General features: G+C 31.7%; 1 protein-coding gene and 1 long non-coding RNA gene across 2 annotated transcripts; both read left to right on the top strand.

Moving 5' to 3' along the window:
- The first annotated feature begins 4,375 nt into the window (after positions 1 to 4,375).
- LOC7468821 (transcriptional regulator TAC1) lies at positions 4,376 to 5,135 on the top strand. The gene has a single exon (XM_002323483.3). It carries the CDS (start codon positions 4,536 to 4,538, stop codon positions 5,019 to 5,021), a length of 486 nt encoding a protein of 161 aa, XP_002323519.1. The 5' UTR covers positions 4,376 to 4,535; the 3' UTR covers positions 5,022 to 5,135.
- Positions 5,136 to 6,992: 1,857 nt separating this feature from the next.
- On the top strand, positions 6,993 to 10,693 carry LOC112324510 (uncharacterized). The gene is made up of 2 exons (XR_002978397.2): positions 6,993 to 7,157; positions 8,696 to 10,693. It is a non-coding gene; the product is annotated as an uncharacterized LOC112324510 (long non-coding RNA).
- The last annotated feature ends 3,195 nt before the right edge of the window (positions 10,694 to 13,888 follow it).

Here is a 13,888-nt window from a genome sequence, read left to right as displayed (position 1 = left end):
TAAGAGGGGAGTGCCATAATTGGGAAATAGGAAACTTAAGTACTAAAAAAAATAAGCTCTCTTTTAAAAACAAAGAGAGGAGGCCAGAGGTTTTTAAGAGGGCTGAGAGAGAAGTTTTAAACTTGTAGCTTCTATTCTCACATCTAGAGAACACTATTGTCAAGAGCGATTGAAAGAAGAGTATAGAGGGTATTGTGGGAGTGAAAGCTTTCGTTGTTTTTTTATATAAAAAAGAAGAAGAAAGGAAACATGTCTAATAAGGAACACAACAGAGAAAAACAAAAACTTAAAAAATATCAAGAACTTAAGAACTTGTTTAAGGGAGTGTTCAATTCTTGTGCAAACTAGGGTTTATGAGAAATTAGGAAAAATGTGTTCTTTGCAAATATTACATAGTATAACCTCGAGATAAGGATTAATTGGTATAACTAAGCAAGAATCTTGAAGAAAAATTTTGGATAAAAACCCTAGAGAGGTTCGACGAAGACAAGGATTTTTTTGTGTGTATTCTTTTTGAAATTTATGCATGACTAATATTAAGGGAACATCATTGATGAAATATATGTAGTTATATGCATGAAATCTTGATGAAAGATTGAGTTTATTAAATTTTTTATTTTTAGAGATTTGGATGTTAGTATTTTGAAAACCTTGTTTCTTGTTAAATGCATGAAAGTAGATGAGGATGAATTATGATCAAATGGTTCTATGCTTAAAATAAAATGAAAACCACTAAGAATTATAGGGGTAAAGGATTCAGCCAAGAAGAAATATTTAGGGGGAAAGTGTTTTCTTGAAAATCTTGATGAATTAATGATGTTAATACAACTTAAAAGGTGTAGGATCAAATAATTTCCATTACATGGAAACATATTGAAAAAATCCTAATTTTAATTTTAGGATTCATGTTGGGAATTTGGGGAAACTGTAAAGTAATGACAAAACTGGTTAATAGGCATAACAAGGGAGTAGTATTAAGTAAGGAGTTGTTTAAGATTAAAGAAAAATCTTTAGAAAGAGAGGGAGATAGGTTCAACCAATTAGGGTTATGCATGGGTAACGACTATTTATTTGAATTTGTGAACAATTATTGTTGAATGAACCTCATTAGTGTGATAAACATGACTTATTGCATGAAGTTTAAAGAATTCTTGAATTTCTTGATTTTTTTATTTTTAAAGTTAGGTAGATTGAGGAGAAAAGGTATCTCATTAGGAATTAACAATCTTTACAAATGTGTGTGATGCTTTAATGAATTCTTGTCATAAATTTTAAAAGGAAATCCCTTGGGCAAAGAGGGAGGGGGGTTTGGCCAAAATGTCCACCTATGAGAGTGTATTATTGTATTGGATTTCTTGATTTTTAATGTTTAATAATAGCTAATTATGGAGAATTTGATTCTCGCATGTAATGTAGAAGAAAGAACTAAGTTCTTGGATTCTTGAATTTCATAATCTTGAATGGCTTTTAAAAAAATTAATATACATGTAAATTGATTAATCAATGTGTTGTAGAGCTTAATTATTTGTAAATAGCAAAGGGAATTGAAGAAAAATATTGGAAAAAAAACCAATGGATTAATTTTGGCCTAGATGATCATGATCATTGGATGTATTATTTTGTATATGATTGGATGATATTGTTTATTGGACTTGAAGTTGTACGTTTCAAAAACAATGTGTAAGGTGTACTGTGAGATTTGGGGGTTGAGATAGTAATCCATTTTCGGCGAACCATAGCTACAAATATAGCTATAATATGTGTGTTAATAGTTGATTCAACACTTCAACAAAGGAAAAGATAGGGGTTTTCACGACAACCCTAAATTTGAGAGAAAGGAGGGTTGAATAAGGGGTTTTTAGGTGCAAAACTTGGGGATGTTGTAGCAACCCTAAAATTGATTAATTAGGGGTTGTTCTGGCACCATAAGAAGGTGAAAATAATGGTTGAAGTAGTAAGCCTGATTTTGAAAAGGTTAGAAACTCTTTGATGGCTAAAAGTATCTAAAATAGGGCTGCCATGAAAGCCCTATTGCAGGATGTAAAGGGGCTAATTTGGGCAGCCCCAAAACTTAATTAACATGGGAAAGTTGGGTGATTAAAATGTGGAAAGGAAAACATAATGCATGTGTGCATGTAACTAGCTTGCAGAAAGATATTGTTATTATTGGAAAAGTTTGAGTGTTGGAAACCTTATGCGTAAGGTGTGAAAATGTAAGGGATAGAATTTATGTGCACTAAGTACTTAGATTATTGAAAGTTTTAAGAAGAAAACACTTAATATTTAAGGAGTGTACTTGATGCACAAATTTGTGTGATGTAGGAGAGGCATCAGGTGTGGAACCCCGACCGAGCGGGGTCGGACTAGTGAGGGAATTAGGTAGGTGCTCGTCACCTCACCCTTTTTAATTTTTCAATATTATATACAATTCTTAATTTTTTAAGTAGTATATTGATGATGAGTTACACGTTGCGTGGTAATGCATTGGTAAAAAGACTGATGAAATGTTATTGTGATATTTATCATGAGAATTGTGTTGCGATATGGTAGCTAGCCACATGAGAGGGGGGTAGGATTGATATCTAATAATAGTCACGTTGAATGAAATGTTGTATGGAAACTAACCCCAATGAGAGGTTTAACTTGTAAATAGGTATTAAAGGTAAGTACGTATGAGTTATAATCATGGAAGTCAGCCACATGAGTGGGGCTAGAATTGAGGTTTCTAAAAAGACATGTTGGATGCGTATTTTACTTATAAGAGTGAGACTCTAAATGGTTATTTTAGATCGGCCATAAAGAATAGGGGGTTGATTTCATTTTTCTTGTACCAGACACAGGTTTGGAGGTAGTTGTTGAATAATAGTTGGTCGTATAAACAAAGACTAGAAAGATGTTTGGGTATACATCTTTGACATAGATGTGGGTGGACAATGATTACTTGTTGATTATGTTATCATATCTCTAAATGGTGATTAAAAAGGGTCTCGAAGTGAAGACCTTTATGCTTAGGGCTACTTATTGGTCTTAGTGTAAGAAATATCATTATGGGCTTATGCCTTATAAAAGGGTCAACTAAAAGATTAGGGACTATGTATTAACTGAGGGTGGATATGTATTAACTAGGCTTCAAAAACAATTTCACGCTATTATAGTGGTGTTCCATTGATTTTAATATGTGACCACATATTATCTATTTGGGGTGTTATAGCTGAGTCAATTGGCTTAACCCGTGATCCGGGTTATAAAACAGTAATAACCATATAAAAAACAAATATAAAGAAATTATAAATTCTAATTTCCAATCAATGCAATTTTGAAGAATTAAATTCAAAAAATAAATAAATAAGGGATAAAAAATAAGCTAAGTCAACTTGGGTTAACCTGTCAAACCCGGGTCAGAAGACCTAGATAACTCCATAAAAAATGAATTGAAAAAAATTATAAAGTCTGATTCCCAATCAACCCTTTGTTGGACCAAAAAAGATTACTAGAGTCTATACGGCTAACCTGTAAAACTTGCAACTCAGGTCATAAAACTGAGATAACTTCATAAAAAATAAATCAAAATAAATTATAAAATTCAATACTAAGTGAATTCAATATTAAAAAATAAAATTAAAGTTAAAAAAAAAACCTCAAAACTTTTAAGGATAAAAGTGACGAATTACATGGCTTTTCATTGGTCATTGCTGCTACAGTAAAGCCAAGCCATTTGATTATATGTTAAATAATAAAGTAATTAAACTCATTTATGTAAAATCACGAAGCCAAGAGTCGATCTAATTCCCTGGGTAACTTATGAACATATGAGGCATCCCCTTTTTTATTATTATTACTATGAAACAAGATAGTAGCATATATATATATATATATATACATTTTATTGATGTAATTAAAAATTATCTCACAGGGTATAGAAAGTCTCTATGCATTCCGATGGATATTCAACAAAACCTAATACGAAAGAGACATGTCCGATTCCTCTCTCTCCATCCATCCGGTTCTTCCCCTTTCGTTTATGTGTAAACGTCACCGTTCTTTGAAGCTATGCACTTGCAGACTACCTAGGCTTTTGACCAGCACATGAGAGGAGTTCAAACGTCCACATCAAAAGATTGATAGTGGAAAGTCTGCAATTTCTATAGAATACAAATATCCTTTCACAAGCTCTAAAAGTTGGAATATGAGTTTCTTAGAACCTTTCCTCCACGTATCTAATTTGTATTAAATATAGAACAGAAGGGAACTTCGGACAAGTAAAATGGCTGCTATTATTAAACTCGGTAAAAAAAAAAATTCTGACCAGTTTTGAAGGACAATTTGGTCATTAAAAGTGAGTTGATAAAATCAAATTTGTTGTTCATGCATCTAAGCTACCTAGCAAGAAGAAAATTATCCTGGCCAGATATACTTCCTCTAAATGATCCAAGCCTCTCTTGCAACTGATCATTTGACCCGTATAATATTGCCTCCATCCTTTTGTCTCCCTCTATTTTCTCAATTTCTCTCTCTTTCCTCTCAGGCTTGAAATAATGGATATTAGTCTCACGACCACCGGAAAGTCCGACCAGAAGGCATGCAGTTCAGATGACCTGCAGGGTTCAAGTCATGTAAGGTCTTATACTTGTTCTTTCTGCAAGAGAGGCTTCACAAATGCACAAGCATTAGGAGGCCACATGAATATCCATAGAAGAGATAGGGCAAAACTCAAACAAGCTTTGGACGAAAACTTTCTTTCTTTGAACATCACAAAGTCGACTGAGGAAACAAGCAGTGCGCCTGAAACCCCATGTGCTCCATCTATTGAAGATGATTGTGCTACTCCTAGAAATAAGGCTAGCGAAGAATTTCAGCAGCTACCCTTTATCGTTGATGCGAAGGTAGGCACTGATGGCAGTGAAGAAAACAAGATGGAGTTCAATCAAGCTACCTCGCAAGCAGGATTGGACCTTGAACTTCGATTAGGGTCCGAGCCACACGAATCATCTACAAGATCGAGTACCAGAAAGTTCTCTTGATCGTAGTGATCGAGCAGCAAGATGTTTGGGATCTAGTAAAGAGGTTTTTTTTCCTCATCTTTTCTTCATATTTTATAAGAAATCTTATCAAGAAGTCCACTTTTTATCATAAAACCAAGGGTGGTTATGTTGCTTCTTCCTTTCCCATCAATTTCCACTTTTGTGTTGTTTGACAAAGACTTTATTATAGTTCTTCTAAAGTTGTTTACTCAGGGCTTCATCCATTTGAAAAATCAAACGTTCAGTAGATTCCACTTTGCAAAGTGCTTTTTCTATAACGAACTTACTGGTGCTTATAAAAAAAATTTAATAATAATAATTAAAAAAAAAAGAGCTGTTAACTTAATTTGTTGATTTTATATTCAAATCATGGGCAGTACTGTGAAATTTGTAGGTTATTGTGACCAAAACAAAAAGGATCTCAAAATAATATGACAATTATTTGGACTTTGAAAGTTGTTCACTCAAGACAATTAAAGCATGTAGTCATTTTACACGCTCCACGAGCTCCAATCTTCCCTATCATATACAGAATTTTCAATCTTTTTTTCTTCTTCTTCTGGTTTCTATGTTTGTTAGTGAAATAGATGAGGCATTTTGCATCTTAAACATGGAATGAGTTTCTCAAATTAATAAATATATTTCTCAAATTGTACAAAATACATTGAAAATACTGCATTATTATATCTAACGCCTTTACTAGAAAAGAAATGATCGATGCTAAGTAATAGACTATAAATATCATGATATAAAAGAACGCCGTTGGAGGACAATATAAATTTCCCTCTGCATTTTATTAAGAATATGTAGTTAAAATTAAATATTAAAAGGACATTACACAGAAAAAGATTGTTTGAATAAAATTATTAACAAAATCTCTTAATAAAAATAAAAATCACTTGTAATGAATTGAATTTCATTTTCTTTTCCATTGCTTATATAATTTTGCTTTTTTTCTCTAAATGATTTAATTTCTAGCCTTAATTTTCTTTTAATGAGAATTTTTATACAAGTCATATGTACTCTTAACATCGTGTTAACTAAATTGATGGAATATAAATGAAATTCAATTGATGAACGTTGAACCACATCTAATCAGTACTTCTCTAGATAGTAATGCCATTATACTAATGAAATCCTTTAACAAATTGTGGTATTATTGATCTATTTGGATTATTCATAACAAATTAGTTTTGATCATGATTAAGATAAAGTTTATGATTTAATTTTGTATTGTTTAATTTAATGGCTTCATATTAGATTTGAGAATTTTATATATATAGGTATTGATCTAGCTAGATGTTTAGATTGTGTGTTAAGGTGGTCTAATGCTCAGGATTAATATTTTTTTGTTATTTCTTTGTATTTTTCATTATAAGTTTTTCTTTTAGTTCATTTGTCATTTTTTTAATAGCATTGGCTAAATCTTAATAATATTCTTCCTCGATTACTATATATATAAAAAAACACTTAAAATCATACACTGATATAATGCGCATTTGATGATACCATATATATATATATATATATATAAGTGGTATTAAAAGGTTGTGCAAGCCCTGATGAACCTTGTGGCAAGTTCTACCTTATAAAATCAACAATAAGATTAATAGCATATTTCGTACTTTTATTATTTATATATTTTAATGTGGTTCCTTTAAAAAAAAAATGATTAAGTTCTTTTGTTGAATTTGTTTTTTATATGATCCATAAACTATGATTTTGTTCATTTGTTTTTATTAAACATGGACAGAAGAAAATATAGAATTTCTTACTCGGAAATTTTAAAAAATATAAACAAATTTGAAAAACAAATTGAGAAATATTCGAGAAATACCAAAATCAAAATTTTGAAAATTGCCAACAAATTTGAAAACAAGATATTAGATTCAAAAATCAATTTGTTGCTTACATAAGCTAGATTCTCACAAAACTCTTAACTCGATCTTATGTAAATATTGCACAAGGTTATGCTTGCTATAGGGCTGGGAGTTTATGGCGAATACCAATGTATATTGAAATCAAAAGTTTCAGTTTTGAGAAGTAGCTCTCCGAGCAAGAAATTCTCTCAAAGTAAGGTCCCAAGATAAGGCCGGGACCTATTGTCTCATCTTCTCTTCAACCTTGTTTCTGAAGGTATGAATTAATTATTCTCGAGAGAATAATGAAATTATTCGTGATGGTCTGAATCTTTAACGTTGATAAATGCGTCTGATTGAAGGCATTCAATAAGTATGGATCAACTAGAAAACAAATTACTCCAAATTTGCAAGTGACACTCTCGTTTTTTTGCAAAATTAACATTAGTAGTATCTTGTTGTGCTATGATCTGAAGTACTTGGGAAAAGGAATTGTTTTTGAACAGCAGAGTTAAACATCAATACTGTACACATAATGCTCTTTAGTGTGGATCAATCAGTTCAAAATATTTAAGAACGAGAAAATATTCAATTTCAATTGGGATTTGGGTGGATGATGCTCTATTGTTCAAGGCAGCCTTGTGTATTTTATGTAAAACATGAAAGTTAAATGTGAAGCAAATGGAATAAAATCATGGAATCCAACATAGAAAGAAATGTACATTTCGTTTTAATGAATTCTATCCGTCTAATTTTTTTATATATCAGATGTCATATGACAAAAATCTACTTGTCAAGGAATATAAATGTAATACATGAAAAAATTTAACAAAATGGTCAAATATTTTCATTTCATTTCATTTAAATAGCCCTATTTAAGAAAGAAAGATACTTTGATTGATAAATTTCATTTCATTTCTTTAATATTTAATTAATTCATAATTTTATAAAACCATGTCCTCTACAATTAGAGGAATATGGGTAATAATTTACCCTATGCATTTAATTTAATATCTTTGATATATTTACGATTTTGAAAATACCCTATTTACCCTATTCATAATTTTATAAAACCATGTCCTCTACAATTCTGCCTTCAATGTGCTACCTCGTTATATTATTAATTTTTTTCTCATTAATGCCTCGCATATAAAGCCTAACAATATAAGATAGCTCAAGCTTATATATGATGCATTCTTAGGCAAATGATTAAGAAAATAGACATCAACTTGGATATTGAGCCTTTATCAGTTCTTGGAGACTTTCTAAGTGAGGTATTAACTCTTTACACTAGATGTTAACATATGTTGATGAAGGTCATTTCATAACTATTAAAGCTGAAGAACGTAAAATAAAAAAAAAAATAAGAAAGTAGTTGGACGTAGGTGTTCAATATTTTCATAATAGAGAAGAAAGATAAGAGAATTTGAATATGTGTGGACTTTCACAACCAAAATCACGTTGTCATATGATTTCTCGTTGTCAAATGATCTAAAATATGATTTCTCGTTGTCATATATAGACATATTGGTAGATAATGCAACAGTAAATGTTAGATGGATTAATTATATTCAATTTTTTTTTTTAATTTCATCCTTCATATTAAGTTTACTGTGCATTAGACTTTAAAATTTATTTCGATTTGTTTTCTATAGTGTTATCCAAGTCTTATTACCCATGTCGCGGGTTTTCGTGGGTTAGACTCGGGTTTTTTTTCATGTTTTTAATTTTTTTTCTAAATTTCATCTTTCAACATTGAGTTAATTGGGAATTAGATTTCATAATAATTATTATTTTTTAATTTTCTTTTTATAGGGTTATCATGGTCTCATGACCTGGATTACGAGTTTTGCGGGTTAGCCAAGTTGACTCGATTGGTTTTCCTTTATTTAATTGGATTTTGTTTCAGTTTCATACTTCAACATTGGATTAATTGATAATTAGACTTTATAATTATTTTTTTATTTGCTTTTTATGGAGTTATCCTATTCTCCTCACCCGGGTTTGACAGGTTAAGTCGAGTCATTGTTTTTGTCCTTTTTTATTTGATTTTATCCTTCAACATTGGGTTGATTGAGAATTGAGTTAAATAATTTTTTTTATTTGTTTTCTATAGGGTTATCAAGGTCTCATAACATGGGTAGTAGATTTGACAAGCTAACCTAAGTTAATCCGAGTCAATCTAATATGTTGTTGTTTCAATACTTAAAAAAAAATATATCGTCTTTATTTTTTTTAGTTTAACTACATTTTTCTTTGTCATCTAGGTTGTTTTTGGACATGTCGAGTTGACTAGGTCATATCAAGTCAATTGTTATATAATTTTAATTGGTTTCAACTAAAAAACACATTATCGACACCTAGATATTTTTTTATGTCTAGAAAAAGTTTAATTTGACCCATAGAGTAGCGTGAGAAATTATCAGTTAATATACTAAAACAACTTGGAATTTCATTGTAACAGTGAACAATGAGATGCCAGGGCATTGTACACTTTAGTCCTCAAAAATAAAAAATTGTGAGAATTTTTTTTTTGTTTTCAACTTTTTTTTTTCAATTTCATCATCCATGTTGGTTAAAATAAAAAATCAGGAAAAATAAAAATGGAGAGAAAATACAAAAAAAATTGAAAAAATGTTGGAAGAAAACAAAAAATATATCAGTGAGCAGAATATACCAAAATGCCTAGAAAATTGTTGAAGACTTGTTGAGGAAGATAAAAATATACAAGATTGAAAAATTTGATAGTGTATTTTCGATTGATAAAGGCCTTATTGACAAAGAAAAAATCAATTTCAAGAAGGAAATTCAAAATTTCATGTTGAAGGACTCAATTGGAATTTTTTAATGTGTAATTGAATTTATTGAGGGCTTAATTGCAATAAAAATTGATTTTTTGAAGTCAATTTAGACTTTGATTGGAAGCAGTTAAAGTCTGGGGGTTGAATTGCAATTGTTAAGAGTTAATTTGGTCAAATTAAGGCTTAATTACATAAATATTGAAGTTTGATTGGCAATTAATGGCTTAATTGAAGAAATCCAAAACCAATGACCAAATTAAAAAAGGTGAGTGAATGTAATGGCTGAATTGACCAAATTAAGGGCCAAATTGAAAGAATTAAAAGTTTGTTGGTCAATTGAGGGTCGAAATGCATAAATTTAGAACCATGGACTAAAATGAAAATAGTGGTCAACTTTAGGGCTGACAATTAAGTTTGGCAATGGTGAAATTGTATGAAATTAAAAGTCTTAAGGCAATTACAAGTATAATTAAAAGCAATTGGAAGAGTAGGGACTCAATTGAAATTTTTTAAATTCCAAATTAAGAACCTTAAATGACGTGTCGTTCAGACTTAAAGAAGAAAAGATGAATGACATGTTATTTGTCAGCTTGCACGTACGTTTTGAAAGTTTTGGTTGATCAAGTTGACAACTTCAAATGCATAAATGTGGAGTTATAAACCTATAAATTGAGCAAAATTGGATCTAAATAAAAGGCGTGCACCCCGTCTACCGAATTCAGGTAGTTTCAAATGATGATGATGTCGGAATTGCACCGACAAGACCTCAAAAGTGGGTAGTTCAGTCAACCCAACTAGTGCAATTATCATACAAAAAACTTATTTGGTTTTCCCATGTTCACATATAAAGGCTCCTCAATGGATTCTTTTCAAGGGTTTACAACATTTCCCTTAAGATCAAGAGGTCAGAAATGGATTCAAAATCTCTCAAAACCCTAGCAAAACCTTATAAATAACCTCTTCAAGATCAAGAAAAAGGGGTTGAAAAAAAATAGAAAAAAAGAAAAACAAATTGATAAGTAAACTAAGTGTGAATGTTTGAGAGGCTAACACAATTTTTTTAAGTTTTTGTTTTAAGCTTAGCAAATTTGTAGAGTTTGGATAATCAAAATTTTTATCCACCATGCAAGAGTTATGAATGTGTGTCATCCTATGAAGGGCAAGCTCATCATTTTGAATACATGCTCATACATTTAGCGATTTGCCCTATGATTATTGGTTAGGGTTCAGGCGCGTGAAACACCCAACTCATATCTAAGTGCTTGCTTGGTAATGGTAGGTATGCATACCTTAATCATTCCTTATAACACCCATATACTATCTTTACAAAGACCATCACTACGCAGATCTGAGACCGTTTTGAAGACCAAGTAGTAAACCTACCCCGTCTCACAAAGAAGAATTAGAACAAACCCTTAGATTGTATGCTCCCTACACATGTTTTTCATCAAGGAAAGCCTTTTATGAAGCATCTTAAGTTCAAGACTTACAAGTGACACAATGGTTGTCACTCAAGAAATTTTCATTGTAGAGTTTGGACAATCAAAATTTTTGTCCACCATGCAAGAGTTATGAATGTATGTCATCCTATGAAAGGCAAGCTCATCATTTTGAATACATGCTCATACATTTAGCATGCATGTTCACAGTTTGAAACGTAAGTCTCCTACCAAAGGTCTGCTACATATGACTAAAAGAAATGATGAAAACAAAGAAATGGCTTAGATATAGGCTCATTGTCAAAACGAAATTGAGAGCATTAAAGGTGAAGTAGCTAGACTAAAAAATTTGCTCGAACAAGCGCTGAGTTTCAAGAGTAGAAATGGAAAATTTGCACAACTTCTTATGGAGGCACCAATAGCTCATGTCCCTTATGCACCTCAAAACTTAGGGGTAGATTCAGCAACCGAGTAGCATTTTATCCCCATTGCCCTTATCTAGCCAGCTCAAACTCTAGTTACTGTGGATTTGACAGCTAAAGGAACCTCTAATGATTGATTTGTTGGTCCCATGAACCATGGTAAATGGACTCCTCTAAAAGAGAAATTTAGAGCTGCTTAAGGTGCTTTTTTTTTTTTGCTTTTTTTTTGTTTGTTTCATATTTATGTTTACAAGTATAAAAAAGAGGTTTGGATTGTTTAACAAATGATGTTGCATTCACCTTTGTATTGGTGTGATTTTTATTTAATAAAGTTATTTTGGAGTTATTTTGATGTTTTTTATGCATTAAAGTTGTTGTTTAAGTTTGTTTTGGATATACAATGTTGTTTTTGTTTTTGTTTTTGTTTTTGTTTAACTTGAGTTATACATGTTAAAGCAAAGGTGTTTACCTTGGGTTTGTTAGGCATGTTCATGCACAAAATAGGTTTTTAAAATTAATTTTGAATCCATGTTGCATGAACATGTAGGTTGTTTTAAGTTGATAGTTTTTTTTAATTTGGTATCTCATACTTGATTTTGATGCTTTTATGTTTTTTTGTTCAAACTTGTTGAGATAAAAGAGCATGTTTTAGAAGCCAATAATGTCCATTTCTAGGCTTGGTAGTGGCTGGGCATGGCTGGGTTTTTTCCAGGTTTATGGGCAATGTTCTTCGTGTTCTTGGGAAGAACATTGTCGTAACCCCTTAATTTGAATCAATTTTGGTCTATTTCTTTGTACATAACCTTTCTTTATACATGATTAATAAAAAAATCTAGTGTTTATTTGCATTGATAACATGATTTTTATGGTTTTTAATCATAAGGTTTCGGTTTAGAACCAAAACCTATTTTGACAAAATTATGATGTTTAATTAATAATTGAAGTGAATGGATGCTATATTATTAATCCTTGCATGATATTCAACATGTATGTGCCTTTGTTTTTAGTGCTACCCAATGTTTTACACCATTTTAAAAAAAATATTGTGAAAAAAACAACAAATAGCAAAAAAAACAAAAACAAAAACTCGAAAAATATGATTTAGACGTATTTGCATCACTTTTAACATCTTTTCCAATGAATTTAAAATTAAAAGAAAAATCTACTTTCAACGCGTTCAGTTATTAACATGCTTCTTGACTCGATGTTGATGTTGCTCTTTTAAAAAAAATACAAAAAAAATAAGAAAAATCAAAATATAAATGGACAAAGGACCAAAAGTGAAAATGAAGAAAATGAGGGACCAAAAAAAAATTTAGATTGCTTGGGGACCTAGCAATTAAGGGGAAGAAAAAAAAACTTTTACCTATAATTATGTGGTTATACACACACAAAAATGAGGGGAGAGAATTAGTGATAGAAAAAAATCACACACACAAAAACACTCTCCCAAAAGATACTCATGCAATACAAAAAAAAAAAAAAAACCCTAGACCTATTATTCAAAAAGACCATCCGCCAGCCATGAAAAAGACCCCAAAAGAAAACCCAAAATCCCATTTCCTCCAGCTCACCACTGATCTCGCCACCAGTAGCCACCACTCACCCAGCCACCATCAAAGCTCGGCAACCCATCTTCATCCTTTTTCCACACTGATATTTGAAGATAGAGGAAAAAAACAAAAGCAAAAAGCCATCTCCCTTCCTTATTGTTGAAAACCATCCTCCCCTTTCCTCCACAGGTGACGATCCATCCTTCTCTAGTCAGCTCCTCCACTGTCAGCCAACTAGCACTATGCCAGCAACGACATCTCTCCCATCAGTGACTGTTGTCCAAACTATCACAGTCGTGATCATCCTCATCACTGACAACAAAACAACACTAACACAACCATTGAGGCAGGTTTTCCCCTAGAATCATAGGCCCCATCTCCAAAACACCTATAAGACAACCTCATACAAATCATCCATATATCCCCTTCATTCAAGTCATGAACCTCTACGTTAGCCTCTAGCCAATGGTAGTGACGTCCCTCGCCAATGACAACTTCCCTTTTCCTCCAGTCCTTGTTCTTCTTTCTTCCTTGAAAAAAGAAATGACAACACTTCTTCCTTTCAAATCGATGGCCAATAATGCACCACAACTGACGAGCACCTTTCCCTCCATTATTGATTATTGAGGTAACTAGTAAGGAGAAGAAAAATCATGAGGCAATAGATAGAAAACAAACCAATAAAAAAGAAAGGAAGAAGAAAAAAGAGAAGGTTAAGGCTTGATATGCCTCGATCTCCTTCCTCAGAGAGTGTGGAAGAGTATTGTTGATAGGGAAAGGAAGAGATGAAGGG

The sequence above is a fragment of the Populus trichocarpa genome, chromosome 16 (assembly GCF_000002775.5).
Source record: "Populus trichocarpa isolate Nisqually-1 chromosome 16, P.trichocarpa_v4.1, whole genome shotgun sequence".
Classification (NCBI taxonomy): Eukaryota; Viridiplantae; Streptophyta; class Magnoliopsida; order Malpighiales; family Salicaceae; genus Populus; species Populus trichocarpa.
The sequence above is the reverse complement of the archived record's forward strand: the minus strand, read 5'-3'. Positions and strand labels throughout refer to the sequence as shown.